Here is a 24698-nt window from a genome sequence, read left to right as displayed (position 1 = left end):
AAACCCAGAGCTACTTTAATCAGAACTAATGGGATTGAATAAACCTCTGCTAAAAAAATCTAACTGAAGGGGGTACTGAGTGAGTCTCAAAATGTCTGCCCCTGAGTGACACAAAGTAACAGCAAAATGCTGAAACTTGCAGAGACAGAGCTGAACGGTTTCCGTTTGTGGGAACTCACTTCCTCCAACTTTTAATCTATAAGAGCAAGAGGTTTTTGCACTTTGCATGTCGTCTGCCCTTGCTGTGTCTGATTGAACGTTTGATATGGACACGTGTCTTCTGGCAATTTAACTTGTTAAATACCGGTCTGTGTAAGATCTTAGAAGTGGTTGATAGTTAAAGGTTATATTTCATCATCCTGCCGCTTCTCCCCCAACAGAAAATACACACAGTCAGTCACTCACTTATATACAGAGGCATCCTCTGTCTCCCTCTCTCACACACACACTCACTCAGAGTCATTCAGATATGCAGAGCTATTTTCTCTCTCTCTCTCTCTGCCTCTGACATACACAAACACTCAGTCAGTCCCTCACTGATACACAATGTGTCTCCCTCCGTCACTTAGACACACACCTGCTCAGAGTCACTCAGATATACAGACACATCCTCTCTCTCTCTCTCTCTCTCTCTTTCTCTCTCTGTCTCTCTCTCTCACACACACACCCACTCAGTTGTTCACTGATGCACTATGTATCTGGCCCCCTCACATAAACACACATTCAGAGTCTCACAGTTAGACAGAGGCATCCATTGTCTCTCTCTCATACTCGCACAATCCTCAGTTGCCCACTGATAAAATCTGTTTCACTCTCCCTCTCTCTCATGTACACACAAACATTGAGATTCACTCACTGATATAGACACACATTCACTTCCCCTATCTCTCGCTATCAAACACACAAAGAATCACTGACTGATATACGCACGCCTCCTCTCTATCTCATATGGTACATTGCCATCTTTTGTGGTCGGTAGCCTCGAGTGCCTGCCCAGCCCCTTGTGTAAGGAACGGTAAATTGCCATCCTGTGGTGACACGGTGCCCTCCCAGCTCCCTTGTGCCATATACGGTACACTGCCATCCTGTGGTGACAAAGTGCCCTCCCCACCCCGTTGCATCAGACACGGTACAATGTCATCGTTTGGTGACACCGTGCCCCCCCCCCCCACGTAAAGTGTGAGTCCTTCGATCATATCCATTGTGATTGGACAGTGGCCCCGATAAATCTTTCAACACCAATTCCCCATTCAACTACTGATATTTTTGGGGATAGTGATTTTATTTATCCTAAAACCAAGAGTGGGCCATATTTGTTCACACATTCTACTTCAAATCATTCAGTTACTGATCCTGATTTTATCTAATCAGAGATATTTTATTACAGGCATGAGAATGAGTTATAATCTATCGTCCAGTTGTGTACATCAATGACTATTTATAGCAAAATAGAAACAAGTTAATTGCTGAGAGCTTCTATTTTCTCTTGTTCTCTTAAATATGGTCAAATTTCCCACCACATTCCCACACTGAGGTGTTGTTATTACAGTTAATATCTATTTGATGGTTAAATATTCTAATTAAAATGTCTCACTTGTAGTTACAAACGTTCCAATCCCCACATGCCAGAACTTTTGAATTTGCAGCTAACTGGAGACACATCCAGCCTCTGAGTCAGGAACTGTCAATTCAAGACGGTCAGAAACCCGGTCCACAGTTGTTAATAGGACTTATACTCATCGGAGTGTCCACACGAAACAGTAACACTCACAGCAAGGGAAATCTCTTCTTTTTGTGATAAATCAGTCCCATGTTATGTTGTGTTTTGTAAATATTCAGTGAAGTGAACTCACTACAATAGTCACACTTCCCAGTCACGGTGTTGTGGCAGTACAGATGCCTTCTGTGGGTAGAACCATATCCCTGAGGATATTGCCCCATCAACTCTCCCTGTTTGTCGATGATGCCACTAAAATACACTTGGAAACTGGGGGTCTCGCCCCTGGATGGAGTTCAGCCAGAAAATATAAAGGAATGGTCACTGATTCAAAAATACCAAACGTGATTCTAAAAACAGGGGCGGGGCGTGGAGAAGGAATTGTCTCTAACTGGGGCAGGAGAATGAAACGATCACATATTGGGGTCGGGGTGGTAAAGAGACATGGAATGTGAGAACAGAGTTAATCAAACATTGTGTTTATTCAATCAAATATTTGTAGTTTTTTAATTGTTTAAGTTTAAATTACTTTTGTTCCAATTAAACATTGGAGGAAAAATGTAGATTACATTCCAGTTCACATCGTCAATATTGGACTCATTTTCTGCCCTGTCATAATTAGATCGCCCGGTGAATGACGGAGTGATTGAGAAAAGTCCACAGCTGGAAGTAAACAGGGATTGTAGACTGAGGAACAAAAGCAGGTGAATCAGCACAGGATTGTGAGAGCAGCAACCAGAGAGAACACTTCCGATTCAAAGAGCTTCCATAGATCGACTGGGGAGAAAGGTAAGAGAAAGTCCCATTGACTCAGATAAACACTGCTCCTGTAAATATGAATTGGTGATAAAATGATGTTTAAATCTCATTTTTAAAATAAAGATTTGTAAAATTTCTTCCATTTGATTATTTTGTGGGTTGTGTCAGAATAAAGACCATCCTAAAACCCATTTCTTTTACCAGAATTTTGACCATTTTCTGTCTGATTCGGCTTCTGTGAAACGCCTTGGGATCTTTTTTTCAATGTTAAAGGCTCTGTGGCAATGCAAGTTGTTGCTGTTGTGTGTTTATTATATTAGTGTCATTGTAAGGGAAACAGCGGTAACTCAATTTTACAAAGTCCCAAACGTGGTTATAAATTAATGCCGGAGAATAACTTCAACTACAGTTTGGAGAAATTACTGATCCGTAACTTATTCACTTTTACATTTCCACAGTGGGGAAAGGAAAGGACACTAACTGATAGTTCGATTGGACGCACGTTCGTGAGACACACGCACCACAGCGAGACACACACGTGATTGGATAACAGCAGTCAAATCTACCACTTGAATATTTATGGTGTTTATTGAGATTGTAAATTCCCTGACGACATTCTGTAAATAAATACTGTGCAAAACCTGAATGTTTAAAGTTAGACATTCACAAGTTATACATTAGTGTTAATATTAGAATAGTGGGAAATCACCTCACCTCCGACAGTGCTCATTAGTGTTAATATTAGGATAGTGGTAAATCTCCTCACCTCCTACAGTGCTCATTAGTGTTAATATTAGAACAGTGGTAAATCTCCTCACCTCCTACAGTGCTCATTAGTGTTAATATTAGAACAGTGGTAAATCTCCTCACCTCCTACAGTGTTCATTACTGTTAATATTAGAACAGTGGTAAATCTCCTCACCTCATACAGGGCTCATTAGTGTTAATATTAGAACAGTGGTAAATCTCCTCACCATCTACAGGGCTCATTAGTTTTAATATTAGAACAGTGGTAAATCTCCTCACCTCCTACAGTGTTCATTACTGTTAATATTAGAACAGTGGTAAATCTCCTCACCTCATACAGGGCTCATTAGTGTTAATATTAGAACAGTGGTAAATCTCCTCACCTCCTACAGTGCTCATTAGTGTTAATATTCGAACAGTGGTAAATCTGCTCACCACCAACACTGCTCATTAGTTTTAATTTTGTGACAGTGGGAAATCTCCTCTCCTCCTACTGTGCTCATTAGCGTTAATATTGCAACAGTGGTAAATCTCCTCACATCCAAGAGTGTTCATCAGTGTTAATATTAGAACAGTGGTAAATCTCCTCACCTCCTACAGTTCTCATTAGTGTTAATATTAGAACAGTAGTAAATCTCCTCACCTCCTACAGTGCTCATTACTGTTAATAATAGAAAAGTAGTAAATCTCCTCACCTCCTACAGTGCTCATTACTGTTAATATTAGAACAGTGGTAAATCTCCTCACCTTCTACAGTGCTCATTAGTGATAATATTGGAACAGTGGTAAATCACCTTTCCTCCTACAGTACTCATTAGTGTTAATATTCGAACAGAGGTAAATCTCCTCACCTCCATCCGTGCTCATTAGTGTTAATTTTAGAACAGTGCTAAATCTCCTCACCTCCTGCAGTGCTCATTAGTGTTAATATTAGAACAGTGGTAAATCTCCTCACCTCCATCCGTGCTCATTAGTGTTAATATTAGAACAGTGCTAAATCTCCTCACCTCCTGCAGTGCTCATTAGTGTTAATATTAGAACAGTGGTAAATCTCCTCACCTCCTACAGTGCTCATTAGTGTTAATATTAGAACAGTGGTAAATCTCCTCACCTCCGACAGTGCTCATTAGTGTTAATATTAGAACAGTGGTAAATCTCCTCACCTCCTACAGTGCTCATTAGTGTTAATATTAGAACAGTGGTAAATCTCCTCACCTCCTACAGTGCCCATTCATGTTAATATTAGAACAGTGGGAAATTCTCCTCACCTCCTACAGTTCTCATTAGTGTTAATAGTAGAACAGTGGTAAATCTCCTCACCTCCTTCAGTGCTCAGTAATAATTTTGCTGACACCGTGAGGAATGTGGTAATTACATTCTAATAGAGGCATCAACCAGGACACTTCTCCATGAACACACGGACACTGTCACTGCCGATAGAGACCAGACGAATCACACCCAGCTATATATTGTATATGTGCTTGGTATCATAAAGATACCTGAAATTAATATCAAAATTCAACAAATCCAAAATATTTCATGTAAATCTGTGAGTAAAAATAATCCAATTGCCCCAGACTGTCTAAAACCGAGTGAAGGGTCATTGAATTCATCAATTCATCCAGATTTCCTTCCAGAATATTCACTACCTCAGGAATAAAGTTATTGCTGGCATGTACTGTGAGTTAATCTCACCAATCGGCCCTCCCATTGCAGAATCTCTGCCGACAGGAGCCCGTCTGGAACTGGGTTGTGGAGATTAGTGGGACTCACTGGATTTCACTGGGCAGCTGTCTGTGTCACTTCTGATGTGGAGTGTTGATCATAACACTTGGCAAATGCTCGAGCCCAGAGCTAACAGCTGTTGTACTGATGGGGGAGGAAGGACTTGATATCATGTTTAACAAGGCAACGTTCTCCTGCAAATTTTAATATTTCTGTCTAACCCTCCTATTAATATTATATTTATTACAGAGCAACAGAATCTGGGAACGTCTGTCACCACAATTGCTGATGGTTCAAACAGGGGAGAAGATCCAACATCTTCAACAAGAATGAGAATGGAAACAGGTAGGTTCAGAAAATTCTTTGAAATATTATTTCTGTCCTGACAAAGGGTTCAGATTACGAGCAGGAATCTGCAGCTCACACAGGAAGAGGTAACAGCACAGACACGGAGTAGCTAGAGGGAAGTGAGTGACCATCTAGAAGGACATTGCAGGAACAGCTGGACGGATCTCCTGAGTACTGGAACTGTCCAATAGATACCTGGTGTTACATACGAACATGCGAACATATGAATTAAGAGCAGGAGAAGGCCATTCGGCCCATCGACACTGCTCTGCCATTTGATAAGATCATTGCTGATCTGATTGTGACCTCAAACCGACTTTCCCGTCTACCTGCTCTAAACTTTGACTCGCTTGTTAATCAGAAAACTGTCGAACTCAGCCTTAAAAATATTCGCCAACCCTGCCTCCACCGCTCTCTGGATAAAAATAATTTAATAGTACAAAGTCAGCATGGCTTTATGAAGGGGAAGTCATGTCTGACAAATTTGCTTGAGTTCTTTGAGGACATAACGTACAGGGTGGATAAAGGGCAACCAGTGGACGTAGTGTATTTAGACTTACAGAAGGCATTCGACAAGATGCCACATAAAAGATTATTGCTCAAGATAAAGAATCACTGGATTGGGGGTAATATTCTGGCATGGGTAGAGGATTGGTTATCTAACAGGAAGCAGAGAGTTGGGATAAATGGTTCATTCTCGGACTGGCAACCAGTAGCCAGTAGTGTTCCACAGGGGTTGGTGCTGGGTCCCCAACTCTTTACAATCTATATTAATGATTTGGCGGAGGGGACCGAGTGTAACATATCAAAGTTTGCAGATGATACAAAGATGGGAGGGAAAGTAGAGAGTGAGGAGGACATAAAAACCTACAAGGGGATATCGACAGGCTGGGTGAGTGGGCGGAGATTTGGCAGATGCAATACAATATTGGAAAATGTGAGATTATGCACTTTGGCAGTAAAAATCAGAGAGCAAGTTATTATCTTAATGGCGAGAAACTGGAAAGTACTGCAGTGCAAAGGGATCTGGGGGTCCTAGTGCAAGAAAATCAAAAAGTTAGTATGCAGGTGCAGCAGGTGATCAAGAAGGCCAACGGAATGTTGACTTTTATTGCTAGGGGGATAGAATATAAAAACAGGGAGGTATTGCTGCAGTGAAATAAGGTATTGGTGAGACTGCACCTGGAATACTGCATATAGTTTTACTGTCCATACTTAAGGAAAGACATAGTTGCTCTCGAGGCAGTACATAGAAGGTTCACTAGGTTAATCCCGGGGATGAGTAGGTGGACATATGAGGAGAGGTTGAGTAGATTGGGCCTCTGCTCATTGGAGTTCAGAAGAATGAGAGGCGATCTTATTGAAACATGTAAGATTGTGAAGGGGCTTGATCGGGTGGATGGGGTAAGGATGTTCCCAAGGATCGGTGAAACTAGAACTAGGGGGCATAACCTTAGAATAAGGGGCTGCTCTTTCAAAACTGAGATGAGGGGAAACTTCTTCACTCAGAGGGTGGTAGGTCTGTGGAATTTGCTGCCCAAGGAAGCTGTGGAAGCTACATCATTAAATAAATTTAAAACAGAAATAGACAGTTTCCTAGAAGTAAAGGGAATTTGGGGTTACAGGGAGCGGGCAGGAAATTGGACATGAATTTAAATTTGAGATTAGGATCAGATCAGCCATGATCTTATTGAATGGCGGAGGAGGCTCGAGGGGCCGATTGGCCTACTCCTGCTCCTATTTCTTATGTTCTTATGTTCTTATGAAGCGAGTTCCACGGACTCACGACCCTCTGAGAGAAAAAAAATTGTCATCATCTCCGTATTAAATGGGCGATTCCTTATTTTAAACTGTGGTCCCTAGTTCTCGTCTCTCCCACAAGGTCAAACATCCCCTCAACTTCTCCCCCTTCTGGTCCCCTCAGGATCCGCTATGTTTCAAAAAGATCACCTCTCATTCTTCTAAACTCCACTGTATACAGGCCCAACTTGTCCAACTTTTACTCACAACATAATACCCTCATCCCAGGAATCAGTTGAGTGAACCTTCTCTGAACCGCCTCCAAAGCAATTATGTCCTTTCTTCAATAAGGCGACCAAAACTGCACACAGTACTCCAGTTGTGGTCTCACCAATGCCCTGTACAACTGGAGCAAAACATCCCTACTTTTATATCCCATTCCCCTTGCAATAAATGACGATATTCCATTTGCCTTCCTAACCAATTGCTGTACCTGCCTACTAACTTTTTGTGATTCATGTACTGGAACATCCAGATCCCTCTGTACCTCAGACTTCTGCAATCTCTCTCCATGTACATAACATACTGCTTTTCTATTCCTCTTGCCAAAGTGGACAAGTTCACATTTTCCCACATTATACTCCATCTGCCAAATTTTTGCCCACTCACTTAACCTATCTGTATCCCTTTGCAGACTCCTTATGTCCTCTTCACAACTTACTTTCCTACCTATTGTTTGTGACATCAACAAATTTAGCAACCATACATTCGGTCGCTTCATCCAAGTCATTGATATAGATTTTAAATAGTTAAGGCCCATGCACTGATCCCTGTGGCACTCCACTCGTTGCATCTCGCCAACCTGAAAATGACCCATTTATGCCTCCTCTCTGTTTCCTTTTAGCTGACCAATGCTTTATCCATGCTAATATGTTACCCCCCACACCATGAGCTCTTATTTTGTGTTGCAGCATTTAATGTGGCACCTTGTCAAAAGCCATCTGGAAATCCAAGTACACCACGTCCACAGGATCCCCGTCATCTATGTTGCTTGTTACTTCCTCAAAGAACTCTAATAAATTCGTCAAACTCGATTTCCCTTTCACAAAACCGTGTTAACGTTGCCTGATTGCATTGAAATTTTCTACGTGCCCTGCTTGAACCTCCTTAATAATAGGGGTTAGCGACTATAAGGTGGATAGAGACAGTGACTCAGAGGATGGTCTTCATGAGTAACAATGTGAGACTAGGGAGCAGGGGGACACCCGGAGAGGGGCGGCGGTGAGAGGCAGGTGGGACACAGGAATAGGAGAGCGATAGTGGTGGGAGACTCTATAGTCAGGGGAATGGAGAGACTCTTCTGCAGTCCTGAGCAGGTCCCGAATGGTAAGTTACCTTCCTGGTGTCAAAGTGAAGAACAACCTCGAACGTATGGGGCCATCTCTGGGAACGAAAGGAGAGCAGTGAGTAGTCGTGGTCGGGACCAATAAAACTGATAGATACACATTTATAGAGGGAATATTAAGGCAGTAGATTAAAAAAACAACGCCTCCAGGTGGTGATCTCCGGATAGTTTTGCACTGGGCCGCTGATTGAGTGAAATATGAGGCAGGTCAATTTGTGACTGCAGGGCTGGAGCAGGAGGGAAGGGTTCATGGTCTCGGGGAGTAGAGTGAGTTCAGGGAGAAGGGAAGGAACGGTGACGGTCTGAACCGACCAACAATGGTTTTACAGACTGGGTGAATGGAGCAGGAGGGAAGGGTTCACGGTCTTGGGGACTAGAGTGAGTTCAGGGAGAAGGGAAGTGACGGTCACGGTCTGAACCGAGGAACAATGGTTTTACAGACTGGGTGAATGGTGCATTGGGAGGGTTTCAGCTGATATGACTAGAGGGTGGGAAATATCCGGATCTGAGACAAGAGAGTGGAATTTATAGAACTGTTGTAACAGAACAGAAGATTTATGAAATAGTGAAAAGTTATTAGTAGTTAAAAAGGAAGGAGATTTTGAAATATTGAGAGAGAAAGTCACTTGGTATTTAAAAAAACAAGAAACGAGAATGGGTCAATATTTCAAAATTCGGAGTTTGGATTGTTTATTATGTCTGTGAAACGAAAAATCATTCCAAACACATTCGGAAAATCAGAAACATGACAGATGTGATCTGGTATCTGTAAGACAGGGCCTAAGTTTACACAGGGCTCAGAGCGAAATGCTCCTGGTTATAACATTTTGTCGGGAGAGAAAAATACCTCTGGTCGCCAGTATTAATAAAGGTTCAATGACAGAGCTGGAACAATAACAAATTGCATTTATGTCGCAAATTCAATGTGGTAAAACGACGCAGTGTGTGTAACAGGAGCGATTATCAAACAAAATTTGTCACTGAGTCAAATAAGGAGATATGAGGACGGGAGACCAAAAGCTTGGTCAAAGAGGTAGGTTTTAAGGAGAGTCTTAAAGGAGAACAGAGGGATGGAGAGGAGGAGAGGTGTAGAAAATAAGGCTGTTCCAGGGAGCTGTGATAAGATCGAATCCATATGTACACAGTTAAGTAATAGGAAGGGAAATAGCACAATTCTCGGTGGGTTTTGCAGGCCAGCAATCAGTGGAGGTTAGATAGAGGGGGAAGTGGGGGAAACTAGTTGAGGATGAAGGTTTGGGGAGATAAAAATTATTTCCTTCAATTTCTAAAAATGATGGAGGCAGTGAAAATGTTGGTGCACTGGAGGAGGATGTGGGACCATAGTTAGAGAAGGATTTGGATCTGAGAAACATCGCCGAGGTGACTAAATCACTGGGCCCAGAGATAACACACCCGAGGCTGTTAAAGGAAGTTAGAGAGGAGAGAGGAGGGACTCTGACCATAATTTCTCAATCCTCGTTTGTTATTAAAAATATCCAAGTGGACTGAAGGAGCCCAAGTAATGTCTCTGTTAAAATAGGGAGAGAGGGTCAACGGGTAAGTGGAGACCAATTAGTCTCCGTCAGTAGTGGGCAAACTCCTCGAATCTGTAATTCTTGGTCGAATTAGTGAATATTTAGAGATACAGGGGATGATGAGGGGAGGATGGAACTTATTCGCTGCAGACAAGCCGTATTTGACAAATTTAATACAGCTTTGTTGAGAGGTGACCATACAGGTCGATGGGATGTAGCACAGTTGGTGTATATGGGTTTTCAGAAGGTATTCCATAATGTGACTCACAGGAGGCTTCATCCGTTTGGTGTAAGAGGAAATGTAGCCGCCCGGATAGAAAGTCGATAATGTGTTTAGTTTTCTCCATTTTTGTTCACAGATCCGAACACTGCAATCACTGAGTTCCTGACAAAGTGCGACCATTACCAACTGTTCCAGTTGACGAAATTCTACCGGGACAGACTAGAACAGGCGATTGAAGAAGGGGTGGACGGAGTCAGCTCGTTGTTAACGTACGAGAGGCATTTCAGTGGACAGGAACATCGGGTAAGTGGGAGGGACACAGAATAAGTTTGGATTATTTAAATATCACAGAACTAAAATGATATCAGATCTTTGAATTATAGAATGTGAGTGAACAGAAACAGGGCAAATAGGAAAGAAATGGAACAAACTGAAAATACAGTGAATCTGAAACAATGATAGGAAAAGGTGAAAATACCCAGCGGATCGATCAGTATCTGTATAAAGGGCAGGGGAACGGTTCGGGAATAACTCTTCTGTTGTCTGAAAACAAAATGGAAACAGTTTTTGTGGGACTGGGAAAAGGAGGGACCAATATATTAATTATTATTCTTTACAGAAAGTCGTTGATCTTGTGGAGAAGGGAAACAGGGCGGACAGTTCCAAACTTCTCCTAAATCTGGTGATGGAGAAAGGCTCTCGGGCCCGAAGGGTGATGTGGGAATCCTTTGTGAAAATGCACCATGCGGTACCAAAGTTGGACAAAATACTTAAAGAGATGCAGGAAATTGGTACGGTAAAATCACACACTGAATTCAATTTCAGATTGAAACACTACAGAATTTACTATAATATTACACAGATCAGATTTCATGAAAGCTCATTGATTTAAACAGGTCCTGATCCATTTGATTATATGAACATCGGACGAGGTTTATATGAAATACCCAATCACCTGAAAGGTAAGTGGTGAAATAGGGATTTCAAACTGTTTATTTCACTTCTGAGAATAAGAATGTTTGACTGTTGTCATTTATTAGAGATTGTCACAATCTGGGAATCAGAAATTCAAGGGCTGGGAAACAGAAATTAAGCTCGTTCAGATTTGTCATTAATACTCAACTATTCTGAATAGATTCAAATTACAGATCATAAGATTTCTGAATTATCCATAAATATGTGGAGGTTGCATTATTTCACTTTATCCAGCTGCTGATCGTTGTCACTTTTGAAATCCCCATACACACCTGGCAGGATCCTGATACACTGTGAATCCCCATGCACACCTGGCAGGATCCTGATACACTGTGAATCCCCATACACACCTGGGAGGATCCTGATACACTGTGAATCCCCATACACACCTGGCAGGATACTGATACACTGTGAATCCCCATACACACCTGGCAGGATCCTGATACATTGTGAATCCCCATACACACCTGGCAGGATACTGATACACTGTGAATCCCCATACACATCTGGCAGGATCCTGAGACACAGTGAATCCCCATGCACACCTGGCAGGATCCTGATACACTGTGAATCCCCACACACACCTGGCAGGATACTGATACATTGTGAATCCCCATACACATCTGGCAGGATCCTGAGACACTGTGAATCCCCATACACACCTGGCCCGATCCTGAGACACTATGAATCTCCATACACACCTGGCAGTTCCTGATACACTGTGAAATCCGCATACACACCTGGCAGGATACCTAAATGCCGCCATGACATTCTGGACTCACAAGTAAAGAGCAGTGCCTTGAGACGGATGCTGTGGGTCACCTGCTCCCCGAGATATCTGAACCACCATCAACTGTCGGGAAATTGGTGGAGAAATGCAAAACATTAAAAATGATTTCATTTCACAGCACAGAATGAGACATCAAAGTGTTCGGTCTGATCTGAGAAGATGCGCAGATGTTCACACAATAGATCATTAATCCGTGGAGAAATGTGAGGGAAAGACAATGTTCAGGGTAATTAGGAAGTTTTGAGCTGGCTTCCTAATGGCAGTGAAAGAGAGAACATATTCTACTCAAGGAATAGTCCTTTGACTCAGGGTCTTTTTTGAACCCAATGGAATGACTGATTACAGTGAAAAAGAGAACTTATTCTACTCAAGGAATAGTCCTTTAACTCAGGGGTCTTTTTAGACCCAATGGAATGACTGATGGCAGTGAAAGAGAGAACTTATTCTGCTCAAGGAATAGTCCTTTGACTCAGGGTCTTTTTTGAACCCAATGGAATGACTGATTACAGTGAAAGAGAGAACTTATTCTACTCAAGGAATAGTCCTTTGACTCAGGGTCTTTTTTGAACCCAATGGAATGACTGATGGCAGTGCAAGATAGAACTTATTCTACTCACAGAATGGTCCTTTATCTCAGGGTCTTTTTAGACCTAATGGAATGACTAATGGAAACAGATTTGTAATTTCCCAAACCTGCATTGTTGGAAATTCAGACGAAAATGAAACAACGGAGTTTAATTATTGTGAGAACAGTTGAAATGAACTGTGAATGATCACTACTCTAACATTACACGGAGTGATGTGGGCAGTAGTCCTAATTCTAATTCTAATCGGTGATATGACAGGACTATTCTAAAAACACATTCAATGTAGGTGCAAAACTGCTGCAAAATTATTCGCAATTTCCGAGACAAAATAAAACAGGAGAATGATGAGGGACAGGAAAAGGTCATTTGGCGCAAATAAGACTGTCCCTGTTAGAGAGATGACTCAAACTACCGCTCCTCTCAGTGTATTCACAGAAACACGTTCAATTATCTCGTCACCCCACTTACACTGACCCTTTAGTGTCCTTCGTTGGTAATAGGTCACTACCCTCTTACCCTTTGGGTGAGAAAATTACCCTGACTTCCCTTCTCCGATATTAATTATTTTGTTGATTGAGCCTGTTTCCTGTTTCCGATGTGTATATTCAAGAATCAGATCGACATATTTTTTGGACACCAAGGGAATCAATGGATATGTGATACGGCGGGAAAGTGGATTTGAGGTAGATCAGCCATGATCTAAATGAATGGCGCAGCAGGCTCGAGGGTCCGTATGTTCTACTCCTGCTCCTGTTTCTTATGTTCTTGTATCCTTACTAATATTGCAACATTGAAACATTTCAATACCGAAGTCTCTTGCACAAACAAAACACATGATACCCTCTCACCATTTTCTAGATCTAAATTCCTAATACCTTACATCATCTTTCTGATTCCCCTCTGTACCTTCAGAATGGCAGTGACCTTTATCTGTCAACAGGTGACTATAGAAGTGCAGGTAATACTTCAGATAACATACCCGAGTCCTGAAACAATAAGAATTTAACTACTCAGTCTGTACCTCTCCCAGTGCAAACAACACCCCAGATAAACTGCCCGAGGTCTGATACAATTACAGTGGAACTCCTGTCCATTCAGAATCTGTCCCTCTCCCAATGCCCACAATATCCCAGATAACCTGCCCCAGGTCTGATACAATAACAGTGGAACTTCGGTCCATTCACAGTCTGTCCCTCTCACAGTGCCCACAATATCCCAGATAACCTTCCCGAGGTCTGATACAATAATATTGGGACTTCTGTCCATTCACATTCTGTCCCTATCCCAAAACCGTATTTCCCACTTCCACAAAAGGTCAGCAACACTGAGAGTTTCATAGATTGATACATTACAGAATCATAGAATCACAGAAGTTACAACATGGAAACAGGCCCTTCGGCCCAACATGTCCATGTCGCCCAGTTTATACCACTAAGCTAGTCCCAATTGCCTGCACTTGGCCCATATCCCTCTATACCCATCTTACCCATGTAACTGTCCAAATGCTTTTTAAAAGACAAAATTGTACCCGCCTCTACTACTGCCTCTGGCAGCTCGTTCCAGACACTCACCACCCTTTGAGTGAAAAAATTGCCCCTCTGGATCCTTTTGTATCTCTCCCCTCTCACCTTAAATCTATGCCCCCTCGTTATAGACTCCCCTACCTTTGGGAAAAGATTTTGACTATCGACCTTATCGATGCCCCTCATTATTTTATAGACTTCAATAAGATCACCCCTTAACCTCCTTATCTCCAGGGAAAAAAGTCCCAGTCTATCTAATCTCTCCCTATAAGTCAAACCATCAAGTCCCGGTAGCATCCTAGTAAATCTGATCTGCACTCTTTCTAGTTTAATAATATCCTTTCTATAATAGGGTGACCAGAACTGTACACAACTTTCCAAGTGTGGCCTTACTAATGTCTTGTACAACTTCAACAAGACATCCCAACTCCTGTATTCAATGTTCTGACCAATGAAACCAAGCATGCCGAATGCCTTCTTCACCATCCTATACACCTGTGACTCCACTTTCAAGGAGCTATGAACCTGTACTCCTAGATCTCTTTGTTCTATAACTCTCCCCAACGCTCTACCATTAACGGAGTAGGTCCTGGCCCGATTCGATCTACCAAAATGCATCACCTCACATTTATCTAAATTAAACTCCATCTGCCAATCATCGGTCCACTGGCCCAATTTATCAAGATCCCGTTGCAATCCTAGATAACCTTCTTCACTGTCCACAATGCCACCAATCTTGGTGTCATCTGCAAACTTACTAACCATGCCTCCTAAATTCTCATCCAAATCATTAATATAAATAACAAATATAAGCGGACCCAGCACCGATCCCTGAGGCACACCGCTGGTCACAGGCCTCCAGTTTGATAACAACCCTCTACACCCACCCTCTGTCTTCTGTCTTCAAGCCAATCTTGTATCCAATTGGCTACCTCACCTTGGATCCCGTGAGATTTAAACTTATGTAACAACCTACCATGGGGTACCTTGTCAAAGGCTTTGCTGAAGTCCATGTAGACCACGTCTACTGCACAGCCCTCATCTATCTTCTTAGTTACCCCTTCAAAAAACTCAATCAAATTCGTGAGACATGATTTTCCTCTCACAAAACCATGCTGACTGTTCCTAATCATTCCCTGCCTCTCCAAATGAAAATTAGAACCTCCATTTTCGTATAACCAGGACGATGTGATGATTTGCAATGAGATTTCTGTAGTACAGGGCAGGGCTGACAGTATTAACCATTGGACGGAAAATATCACCTTCATAGAAATCTCCATGTTCAATAAATATTACAATCAAGTGAGGATTTGAAACTTGTCTCTGCCGTTGTTCAATTTCAAGCGAGATTTTCAGTAACTGAGATTAATTTCCTGCTCGCACCTCTATTGAAGCTGTGAATTAACTCTCGGAACATTTTACTGAATAGTAAAGTGATATTGAGAACGTTTTTTTTATGTCAATACAACTAACATTAAGAACCACTTTCTGTCTGTTCTAATTGAAGATGTTCAACAGAAACACAAGGAAACACTCCGGGTCCAAACTGAAACACTGAGAGTGAACACGATCCTAATAAAGGAGAAGGTTAAGATTTTCCAGCTGGTCACTCTATACACTGAGCTAACGGTCATTTCTACTGTTCGAGATCGGACACTTGTAGAACATGAACTGCTGGCAAGAGGCCGAGACCACGAAGAGTGGAGAGAGAAACATCTCCGGAGAGAACTGGAAAAAATCCGAACTGATCAATTGTTCCAGAGCAGTTTTTCCAGGAGAAAATCCAAATCAGGGAGTTCAGCAGCAGTGAGTGGAGTCGCGGGGATTGGAAAAACAACAATGGTACAAAAGATTGTTTATGACTGGGCCACTGGGAAAATATACCCACACTTTCAATTTCTGTTCAGTTTTAAATTCCGGGATTTGAACGCTATTAACTGTAGAATAAACCTGAGAAATCTGATCCTGGATCTGTATCCTTACTTTGTGAATATTCTGGGAGAGCTCTGGAAGAACCCAGAGAGATTACTGTTTATATTCGATGGTTTAGATGAATTCAAGGACAGCATCGATTTTGCTGACAAACGGAGAAATACAGAAAGTCAGTACATGTGCACAGATCCTGAAGACCAGTGTGAAGTGTCTGACATTGTGTACAGTTTAATACAGCACAAGCTGCTCCCAGGATGTTCAGTGCTAGTGACCAGCCGCCCCACTGCATTACATTTATTGGAAAAGGCTGAGATCAGTGTCTGGGCTGAAATCCTGGGATTTGTTGGTGAAGAACGGAAGGAATATTTCAACAAGTATTTTGAAGATCAGGTGGTGGCAGCAGCTGTTTTCAAACATGTGGAGGAGAACGAGCTCCTGTACACCATGTGTTACAACCCTTCCTACTGCTGGATCCTCGGTCTGTCACTGGGTCCCTTCTTCACACAAAGAGACAGGAAACAGCAGCGAGTTCCCAAGACCATCACCCAACTATATTCCTACTATATTTACAACATTCTGAAAAACCATGGCCGAGAGATTGAATCCCCCCGTGATGTGTTACTGAAGATCGGTGAAATGGCCTTCACAGGAGTCTCCGAGAAGAAGATTGTGTTTAGAAATGGAGATTTGATCAAGTACAATCTGCAACCTTCCCAGTTCCTGTCTGGGTTCATGATGGAACTTTTGGAGAGAGATGATTCTGCCCAGAGTGTGGTTTACACATTCCCGCACCTCACAATCCAAGAGTTTGTAGCCGCACTCGCACAATTCCTGACTCCAGATCCAGGGGACATCCGGAAACTCCTCACTGAAGCCCACAGCAAGGAAGATGGGCGATTTGAGATATTTCTCCGTTTTGTTGTTGGTCTCTCCTCCTCACAGTCAGCTCGGCCCCTGGAGGAGTTTCTCGGTCCATTTCTTCATCAAACAATCTGCGGAGTGATTGACTGGGTGAAGGAGAAGGTTGAAGTCCAGATTGGAAACATAGCGAGTGAAACTGGTAAAAGGGACCTCCTGAACACATTCCACTACCTGTTTGAGTCTCAGAATCAAACACTGGCTCGGGTAACAGTGGGATCTGTGGAAACACTTACATTTAAGGAATTGGGACTGACTCCGATTGACTGTGCGGTGCTGTCTCATGTCATTGGACTCTGTGACACAATAAAAGTCCTCGATCTGGAGAACTGCTTCATTCTGTGTGAAGGACTCCAGCGGCTGAGATCCGTACTGCACAAATGTCAGGTGTTGAGGTAACTGTTTATTTGTCTCTTACTGTTCGGCCAATTGTAGAACAGTCACGGATTGTATTGTTGCTCCGTAATGAAGGGAAACAAACAGTTCAGTTAAACCAGAGAGAAGCAGATTCAACACAAATATGACAAATGATAAGAGGATCGGTTAGTAATTCCCTGAGGACTGGAGAATCTAAAATGGATCCTTGTGATCAAGTCGGGATTTTACAGTCTTTATCGGATCAGTAAATACAGGTCACTGAAAGAGTCTGATAATTTAATTGTAATAAATGATATTTATTGCTGTTTTTCTCACTGCCTGAGATACGTCCATTGAAGAGGCTCCTTCTCACTGTTACTTACACGTAGTCTGTGTGTCTGGGCATCCCACCCTCTTACCGAGGTGTGTGGACAAGTAACAGTCACCGGACTGTGATCGTGTGTGGGAGAGGGAAGCAGAAACACCAAACATTTAGTAACAAAGAGCAAAACACAGCTTTCGGGCAGTCAACCGCCAGTGGGTGGGCTGAGCTATCCCCGCAGGACGTCGGTCCGTTATCTTAACTCATCAATGACACAGCCCTTCACACTCTCCAATACATCCATCATCTCTTCACCCAGCTGGCAGCACTCGTGCCTCTGAGTCAGAATGTCGTGGATTCAGGCCCCTCGCTCATTAATCCAGGCCGACACTTCAGTGGGATTTGGGAACTAAAATCTGCCGGTAAAAAGCTTCCAATCTAACAGGTTTTGAAAGTCCATGAGTACAGACACACACCGGTCAGCGGTGGGGCCTCACACACAGTGGGAGGCTCCTGGGTTAACCAGGAGCAGTGAACCCGGGAATTACTCGTAATCTGTTACGTGTGTGAGGCCCCGCTCGAGGAGGGAACTTCAGAAAATTCCCCAAAAACTGTCGGGCCCGTTACACCTGAAATAAATGTAGAGACAGTTTAATGGGAATAAAGTGAGAGACTCCCCTCCCCGATAAACTAGGAGTACAGGGACATTTAAAACTTGTAACAGGACAGAATAAACTTTCCTTGTTACATAAAATCCTGGGGGACGGATTTTGCACCAGCAGTTCACGCCGTTTCACAATATATCCCTAACCCCGAGATATTATATAGATTAATATAATACTACATAAAGTACAGGTAATCACCGCTTTATCATTTAATTAAGTGAAAATCGCCCCATTCCCATAAAATCTCGGATTTGAGAAACAGCAGAAAGTTTCCCCAAACATGACGGGACCGGTCACTGACCTCCAGGAGGGTGATTCTGATCATCAGGGAATGAGACCGAACTGAGGGACATTTAAAGGTTTCACACAGTCAGCACTTTATTTAGTAAATACATTTACTGACAATGGCTGAATACATGGATCGTTGGACAGAATGAGATTCATTGTCAGTGACAGGGAAATCTGGTTATTAATTTCCTGAAGATTTTTCAGTGTTTCCTGTAATATCAGAGAGAAATTGTGAGATTGGGGATTGGATTCAGTTTGTTTCTCACTCTCTGTCTGTTTGTGTTTAGACTGGGGAGAAATGAACTGGGAGATTCAGGAATGAAACTACTGTCTGCGGCTCTGAGGAACCCGGACTGTGAAATACAGAAACTGGAGTAAGTATCAGACTGTGTGAGATTGTGTTTATAATAACTGGATGTCTAACACGGTACATTAATGTCAGTATAAGTAATAATAATACATATAAATACTGGAAATTTACTCTGATTTCTATTATCTCTGCTCGTCTCTCTCCTCTCTCTGATCTCCAGGTTATGTGATAATGATCTCACAGCTTCTTGTACCGAGGATCTCTCCTCCGCTCTCAGTACAAACCGGTCACTGACGGTTCTGGACCTGGGTTATAATAAACTGGGAGATTCAGGAGTGAAACTACTGTCTGCGGCTCTGAGGAACCCGGACTGTAAAATACAGGAACTGGAGTAAGTATCAGATTGTGTGAGATTGTATTTATAATAACTGGATGTCTAACACTGTACATTAATGTCAGTATAAGTAATAATAATACAAATAAATACTTGGGATTTACTCTGATTTCTATTATCTCTGCTCGTCTCTCTCTTTTTCTCTCTCGCTGATCTCCAGGTTACGCGCTAACGATCTCACAATTTCTTGTACCGAGGATCTCGTCTCCGCTCTCAGTACAAACCGGTCACTGACGGTTCTGGACCTGAGTAATAATAAACTGGGAGATTCAGGAGTGAAACTGCTGTCTGCGGCTCTGAGGAACCCGGACTGGAAAATACAGGAACTGGGGTAAGTATCAGACTGTGTGAGATTGTGTTCATAATAACTGGATGTCGAACACGGTACATTAATATCAGTATAAGATATAATACTACAAAAAACACTGGGAATTGACTCTGATTCCTCCATTTCTCTCTCTCTCCTCTCTTTGTGATCACCAGGTTATGTGATAACGATCTCACAGTTTCTTGTACCGACGTTCTCTCCTCCGCTCTCAGTACAAACCGGTCACTGACGGGTCTGGACCTGAGTGATAATAAACTGGGAGATTCAGGAGTGAAACTATTGTCTGCGGCTCTGAGGAACCCGGACTGTAAAATACAGGAACTGCGGTAAGTATCAGACTGTGTGAGATTGTGTTTATAATAACTGGATGTCTAACACTGTACATTAATGTCAGTGCAAGTAATAATAATTCAATAAACACTGGGAATTTACTCTGATTCCTCTGTCTCCCCCTCTCTCCTCTCTCTCTGATCTCCAGGTTATGTGATAACGATCTTACAGATTCTTGTACCGAGGATTTCGTCTCCGCTCTCATTACAAACCGGTCACTGATGGTTCTGGACCTGGGTAATAATAAACTGGGAGATTCAGGAGTGAAACTACTGTCTGCGGCTCTGAGGAACCCGGACTGTAAAATACAGACACTCGGGTAAGTATCAGACTGTGAGATTGTGTTTATAATAACTGAATGTCTAACACTGTATATTAATATCAGTATCAGCAATAATAATACAAATAAATACTGGGAATTCACCCTGATTCCTGTTATTTCTCTCTCTCTGATCCCCAGTCTGTACAATGTCGGTCTCTCAGATTCTTGTACCGAGGATCTCGGCTCCGCTCTCAGTACAAACCGGTCATTGACGGGTCTGAACCTGGGATTAAACTCCTTCACAGACCGATCTATCCCCACTCTCCGCTCCCTTATACTGACCTGCAGGAGTCTGGAGCGGATCTGGTGAGTGTTTGTGTGAATGTTTAATGCAATAAATAAAATATCACTGGGATTCAGTCCCTTTTATGGGTAATATTTGTCTGTAATTATTATTGAAATATTAACCCCAGTCTCCCTGTTGTTTACACTGTTGTTCAATCTGTTTATTTCCTGTTAAATCTTTAATCTGTTTCAGGCTGGGGGGGAATCAGTTCGGTTCAAACGGAAAGAATCAGCTGAAGTCACTGCGGGAATCCAGACCCGGACTGAAAGTGGGAGTGTGAACATTTCAATTTATAACCATTCCTGGTCTCATTCTATGAACATTTCAATTTATAACCATTACTGGTCTCATTATATGAACATTTCAATTTATAACCAGTCCTGGTCTCATTAACTGGACATTTCGGCCGATTCTCTGTCCCTCCCCTTTAACGGGCCGTGCTCCAGGTTGAAATCCGAACGGCCCTTGAACGGTTTCCAGCTCGAGCTGAGCGAGCGTCGTCTCCCATTGTGACGTCAGAGGCCCAGCGACAGGGTCACGAGACTCAGTCACCCGGTCCCACAGCGCTGATTCTGCCGGATATCCGGGGCTGGATGGTCACCAATGGGACACTGGGTCAATGGACAGACAGGAAGGGCCCAGGGTGGGGCTCAGTCTGGGCTGCAGTGGGACACTGGGTCAATGTACAGACAGGAAGGGCCCAGGGTGGGGCTCAGTCTAGGCTGCAGTGGGAAACTGGGTCAATGTACAGACAGGAAGTGCCCAGAGTGGGGCACAGTCTGGGCTGCAGTGGGACACTGGGTCAATGTACAGACAGGAAGGTCCCAGGGTGGGGCTCAGTCTGGGCTGAAGTGGGACACTGGGTCAATGTACAGACAGGAAGGGCCCAGGGTGGGGCTCAGTCTGGGCTGCAGTGGGGCACTGTGTCAATGTACTGACAGGAAGGGCCCAGGGTGGGGCTCAGTCTGGGCTGTAGTGGGACACTGGATAAATGTACAGACAGGAAGGGCCCAGGGTGGGGCTCAGTCTGGGGTGCAGTGGGACACTGGGTCAATATACAGACAGGAAGGGCCTAGGGTGGGGCTCAGTCTGGGCTGCAGTGAGACACGGGGTCAAGGTACAGACAGGAAGAGACCAGGGTGGGGCTTAGTCTGGACTGCAGTGAGACACTGGGTCAATGTACAGACAGGAAGGGCCCAGGTTGGGGCTCAGTCTGGGCTTCAGTGGGACACTGGATCAATGTACAGACAGGAAGGGCCCAGGGTGGGGCTCAGTCTGGGCTGCAGTGGGACACTGGGTGAATGATCAAACGAGAAGTTTCCAGTGCAACAAGTGTCCCTCTGTACAGTGTAAGTCCCCCCCAGTGAGGAGTCGGACTCAGTAACAAGTATCCCTGCAACCCTCCAAAACCTCTGTGATCCTCCAATTTTGGCCTCTTGTACATCCCACACTCCCTTTGCTCCACCATTGGCGGTCGTACCTTTAGCCGTCTCGGCCCTAATCTCTGGAATTCCCTCCCTAAACCTCTCCGCCTCTCTCTCCTCCTTTAAAAGCCTTCTTAAAACCTACCTCTTTGCCCAAGCTTTTGGTCATCTGTCCGAATACCTCCTTGTGTGGCTCGGTGTCACAGGATTCGCTCCTGTGATGCGCCCTGTGACGTTTTACTACTATAAAGGTGCAATATAAATGTAAGTTGTTGTTTGTGTGCTGTTTTAATAAAACTCCACCGCTTACTTCAGCTCAGGCCTGACCGCGTTATTTTTCTTAATGGTGTTCGTGTTTTAAAATATTGACTAAGGGATCCTTGAAATTACATCCCTCCTCCTCCAAGAGGCATCGCAGACGTGACTGTTTGGTCGAGTGAAACGTGTGTGTGTGAGCGGGGCGGACGGCGGGGGAGTCTTATTCGGGAGGCTGGATGTGCTGTTTACACAAAATGATGAGATGGACTGTGAGCCAAAGAACTCAGCAGGGACCCCACAAAATGGCCTGCCGACATGCAACGCAAAATGGCCGCCAGACACCTGCCCCAAAATGGCCGACGTGGACCCGCTGCAAAATCACAGAATGATCGATCACAAAAGGAAGACATTCGGCCCATCGTGCCGGTGTCGGCTCTTTTAAAAAGCCATCCAGATAGTCCCATTACCCTGATATTTCCTCGTGGCCAACACACTTTTCCTTTTCCAGTAATTATCTAATTCCCTTTTGAAAGTTACTATTGAATCTGCTTCCACCTCCCTTTCAGGCAGTGAATTGCAGATCATTACAACTCGCTGCATAAAAAATAATCCTTCCTCATCTCACCTCTGGCTCTTCTGATAATTATTTTGAATCTGTGTCCTCTGGTTACCGACCCTCTGCCACTGGAAACAGTTTCTCCTCATTTACTCCATCAAAACACCTCAAATGGCCGCTCTGTCCCCTCAAAGTTGTTCCATCTCCCCGAAACACAAGCATCATTTTGAAATTATAACAAACCCTCGAAGCCCGTACAGGAGTTCATTTTCCGATGTTATTCTCCTCTCGGCCCCTGTTTGTCTCACACTGGATTAACGTGTTTGTATAACATTGCAGGCCGGGCTACTTTAACCTGATTAATTCACAACGGTCACAATCGAACAGGAACATGTTAAACCGAGGCCCCAAAACCAGGGCCCAGAGAGGAAATTAAACCCCAGGGCAATAAACAGATTGAACTCACTTGGGCCCTACTTGGATGCAGCCTTTGGAGGAGGTCTCGGCCGTTCCCCTGTCAGGGAGGCAATGGGCACCCCAGTGTGATCAAAGAGTGGCAGCCTTTAGATTTGGAACACGACCAGAACAACAACTACAGACGGCCAGCAAGGCGACATCTTGGACAAATGGCGGAAATTTCGGCGGCCATATTGGATAAAAACAGTGGCAAGTACGGCGGCCATCTGGGACAAATGTCACGAGTATGGCAGCCATCTTGGACGAAATGGCGGGAAAGTACCGCACAGCGTATCCCCAGTGATACAACAGTGACCCCAGAGTGCAGCAGGGATCCCATATTGCACGCAGTTACCTCAGAGTGATCGCAGATTGGCAATCTTTATATTTAGATCACCACCACAACAATTACTACTACTACAACGACAACTCGTATTTATAATATATATATATACATATATATACTGTATATGTCTATTTGCAAACGGCCAGCATGTCGGCATTTTGGACAAAATGGCGACAAGTACGGTGGCCATCTTGTACAAAACGGAGGCAAGTACTGCGCACAGATTGCTCAGTGATCACACAGTGACCCCAGAGTGCACCCAGGAAGACCAGAGTGATTCCTGAGTGAAACGAGTGAAACCAGGGTGCACCAAGTCAACAAAGATTAATCCCAGAGTGCATCCAGTGATCTCGGAGTGCACCCAGTCACCCCAGAGTGATCCCTGAATGCACCCAGCGATCCCAGAGTGGCAGTCTTTATATTTAGCCCAACACCACTACTACTACTGCAACAACAACAATTTGTATTTATAATACATATATATTCCATGTACATATATATTTACACACGGCCAGCATGGCGGCATCTTGGACAAAATGGCGGCCATCTTGGACCAAATGCCGGCAAGTACCGTGCAAAGTTTCCCCAGTGATCCCACAGTGACCCCGAATGCACCAGTGACCCCAAATTGACCCCGGAGTGCATCCTCTCACCCCAGAGAGATCCCAAGTGGCTGTCTTTGTATTTCAAACATCACAACAACTACTACTACAACAAAAACAACTTGTATTTATAATATATATTATATATGAGATGTATATGTGTATTTACACGAGGGCCAGCAAGTACGGTGAACATCTTGGACAAGATGGCGGCAAGTAGTTAGAGTCATAGAGTCATACAGCACGGATAGAGGCCCTTCGGCCCATCGTGTCCGCGCCGGCCATCAGCCCTGTCTACTCTCATCCCATATTCCAGCATTTGGTCCGTAGCCTTGTATGCTATGGCATTTCAAGTGCTCATCCAAATGCTTCTTGAATGTTGTGAGGGTTTCTGCCTCCACAACCCTTTCAGGCAGTGAGTTCCAGACTCCAACCACCCTCTGGGTGAAAAAGTTCTTTCTCAAATCCCCTCTAAACCTCCCGCCTTTTACCTTGAATCTATGTCCCCTTGTTATAGAACCCTCAACGAA

The 24698-nt window shown here is 43.6% G+C and overlaps 2 protein-coding genes and 1 long non-coding RNA gene across 6 annotated transcripts in view; 1 reads left to right on the top strand and 2 right to left on the bottom strand.

Annotated features, from left to right (window-relative positions):
* Positions 1-22264, top strand: part of LOC137316364 (NACHT, LRR and PYD domains-containing protein 12-like) — a 46290-nt gene extending 24026 nt beyond the window's left edge. For 2 of the 4 annotated variants that reach the window (XM_067980433.1, XM_067980434.1), the window contains 13 exons: positions 2340-2506; positions 5198-5293; positions 10336-10502; positions 10819-10990; positions 11096-11161; positions 15582-17319; positions 18844-18930; positions 19087-19257; positions 19421-19591; positions 19744-19914; positions 20067-20237; positions 20379-20546; positions 20719-22264. In XM_067980433.1, coding sequence (XP_067836534.1) covers positions 5278-5293; positions 10336-10502; positions 10819-10990; positions 11096-11161; positions 15582-17319; positions 18844-18930; positions 19087-19257; positions 19421-19591; positions 19744-19914; positions 20067-20237; positions 20379-20546; positions 20719-20806 — 3186 coding nt within the window. In that variant the 5' untranslated portion in view covers positions 2340-2506; positions 5198-5277 and the 3' untranslated portion in view covers positions 20807-22264. Of the gene's footprint in view, positions 1-1589; positions 2507-2934; positions 3059-5197; positions 5294-10335; positions 10503-10818; positions 10991-11095; positions 11162-15581; positions 17320-18843; positions 18931-19086; positions 19258-19420; positions 19592-19743; positions 19915-20066; positions 20238-20378; positions 20547-20718 lie in introns of those variants that run through there. The other 2 variants (XM_067980436.1, XM_067980435.1) reach the window with 2 other exon arrangements.
* LOC137316335 (NACHT, LRR and PYD domains-containing protein 3-like) overlaps positions 1-24698 on the bottom strand; it is a 302370-nt gene that overhangs the window by 149051 nt on the left and 128621 nt on the right. The window lies entirely within an intron of this gene.
* Positions 2286-23357, bottom strand: LOC137316365 (uncharacterized). Its single transcript, XR_010961538.1, has 3 exons — positions 23231-23357; positions 11915-12027; positions 2286-2544 (listed from the first exon to the last, which is right to left on the bottom strand). It is a non-coding gene; the product is annotated as an uncharacterized lncRNA (long non-coding RNA).

Source organism: Heptranchias perlo, unplaced genomic scaffold (genome assembly GCF_035084215.1).
Source record: "Heptranchias perlo isolate sHepPer1 unplaced genomic scaffold, sHepPer1.hap1 HAP1_SCAFFOLD_59, whole genome shotgun sequence".
Classification (NCBI taxonomy): Eukaryota; Metazoa; Chordata; class Chondrichthyes; order Hexanchiformes; family Hexanchidae; genus Heptranchias; species Heptranchias perlo.
Note: the sequence above shows the minus strand (reverse complement) of the source record. Positions and strands in the feature narration are given on the sequence as shown.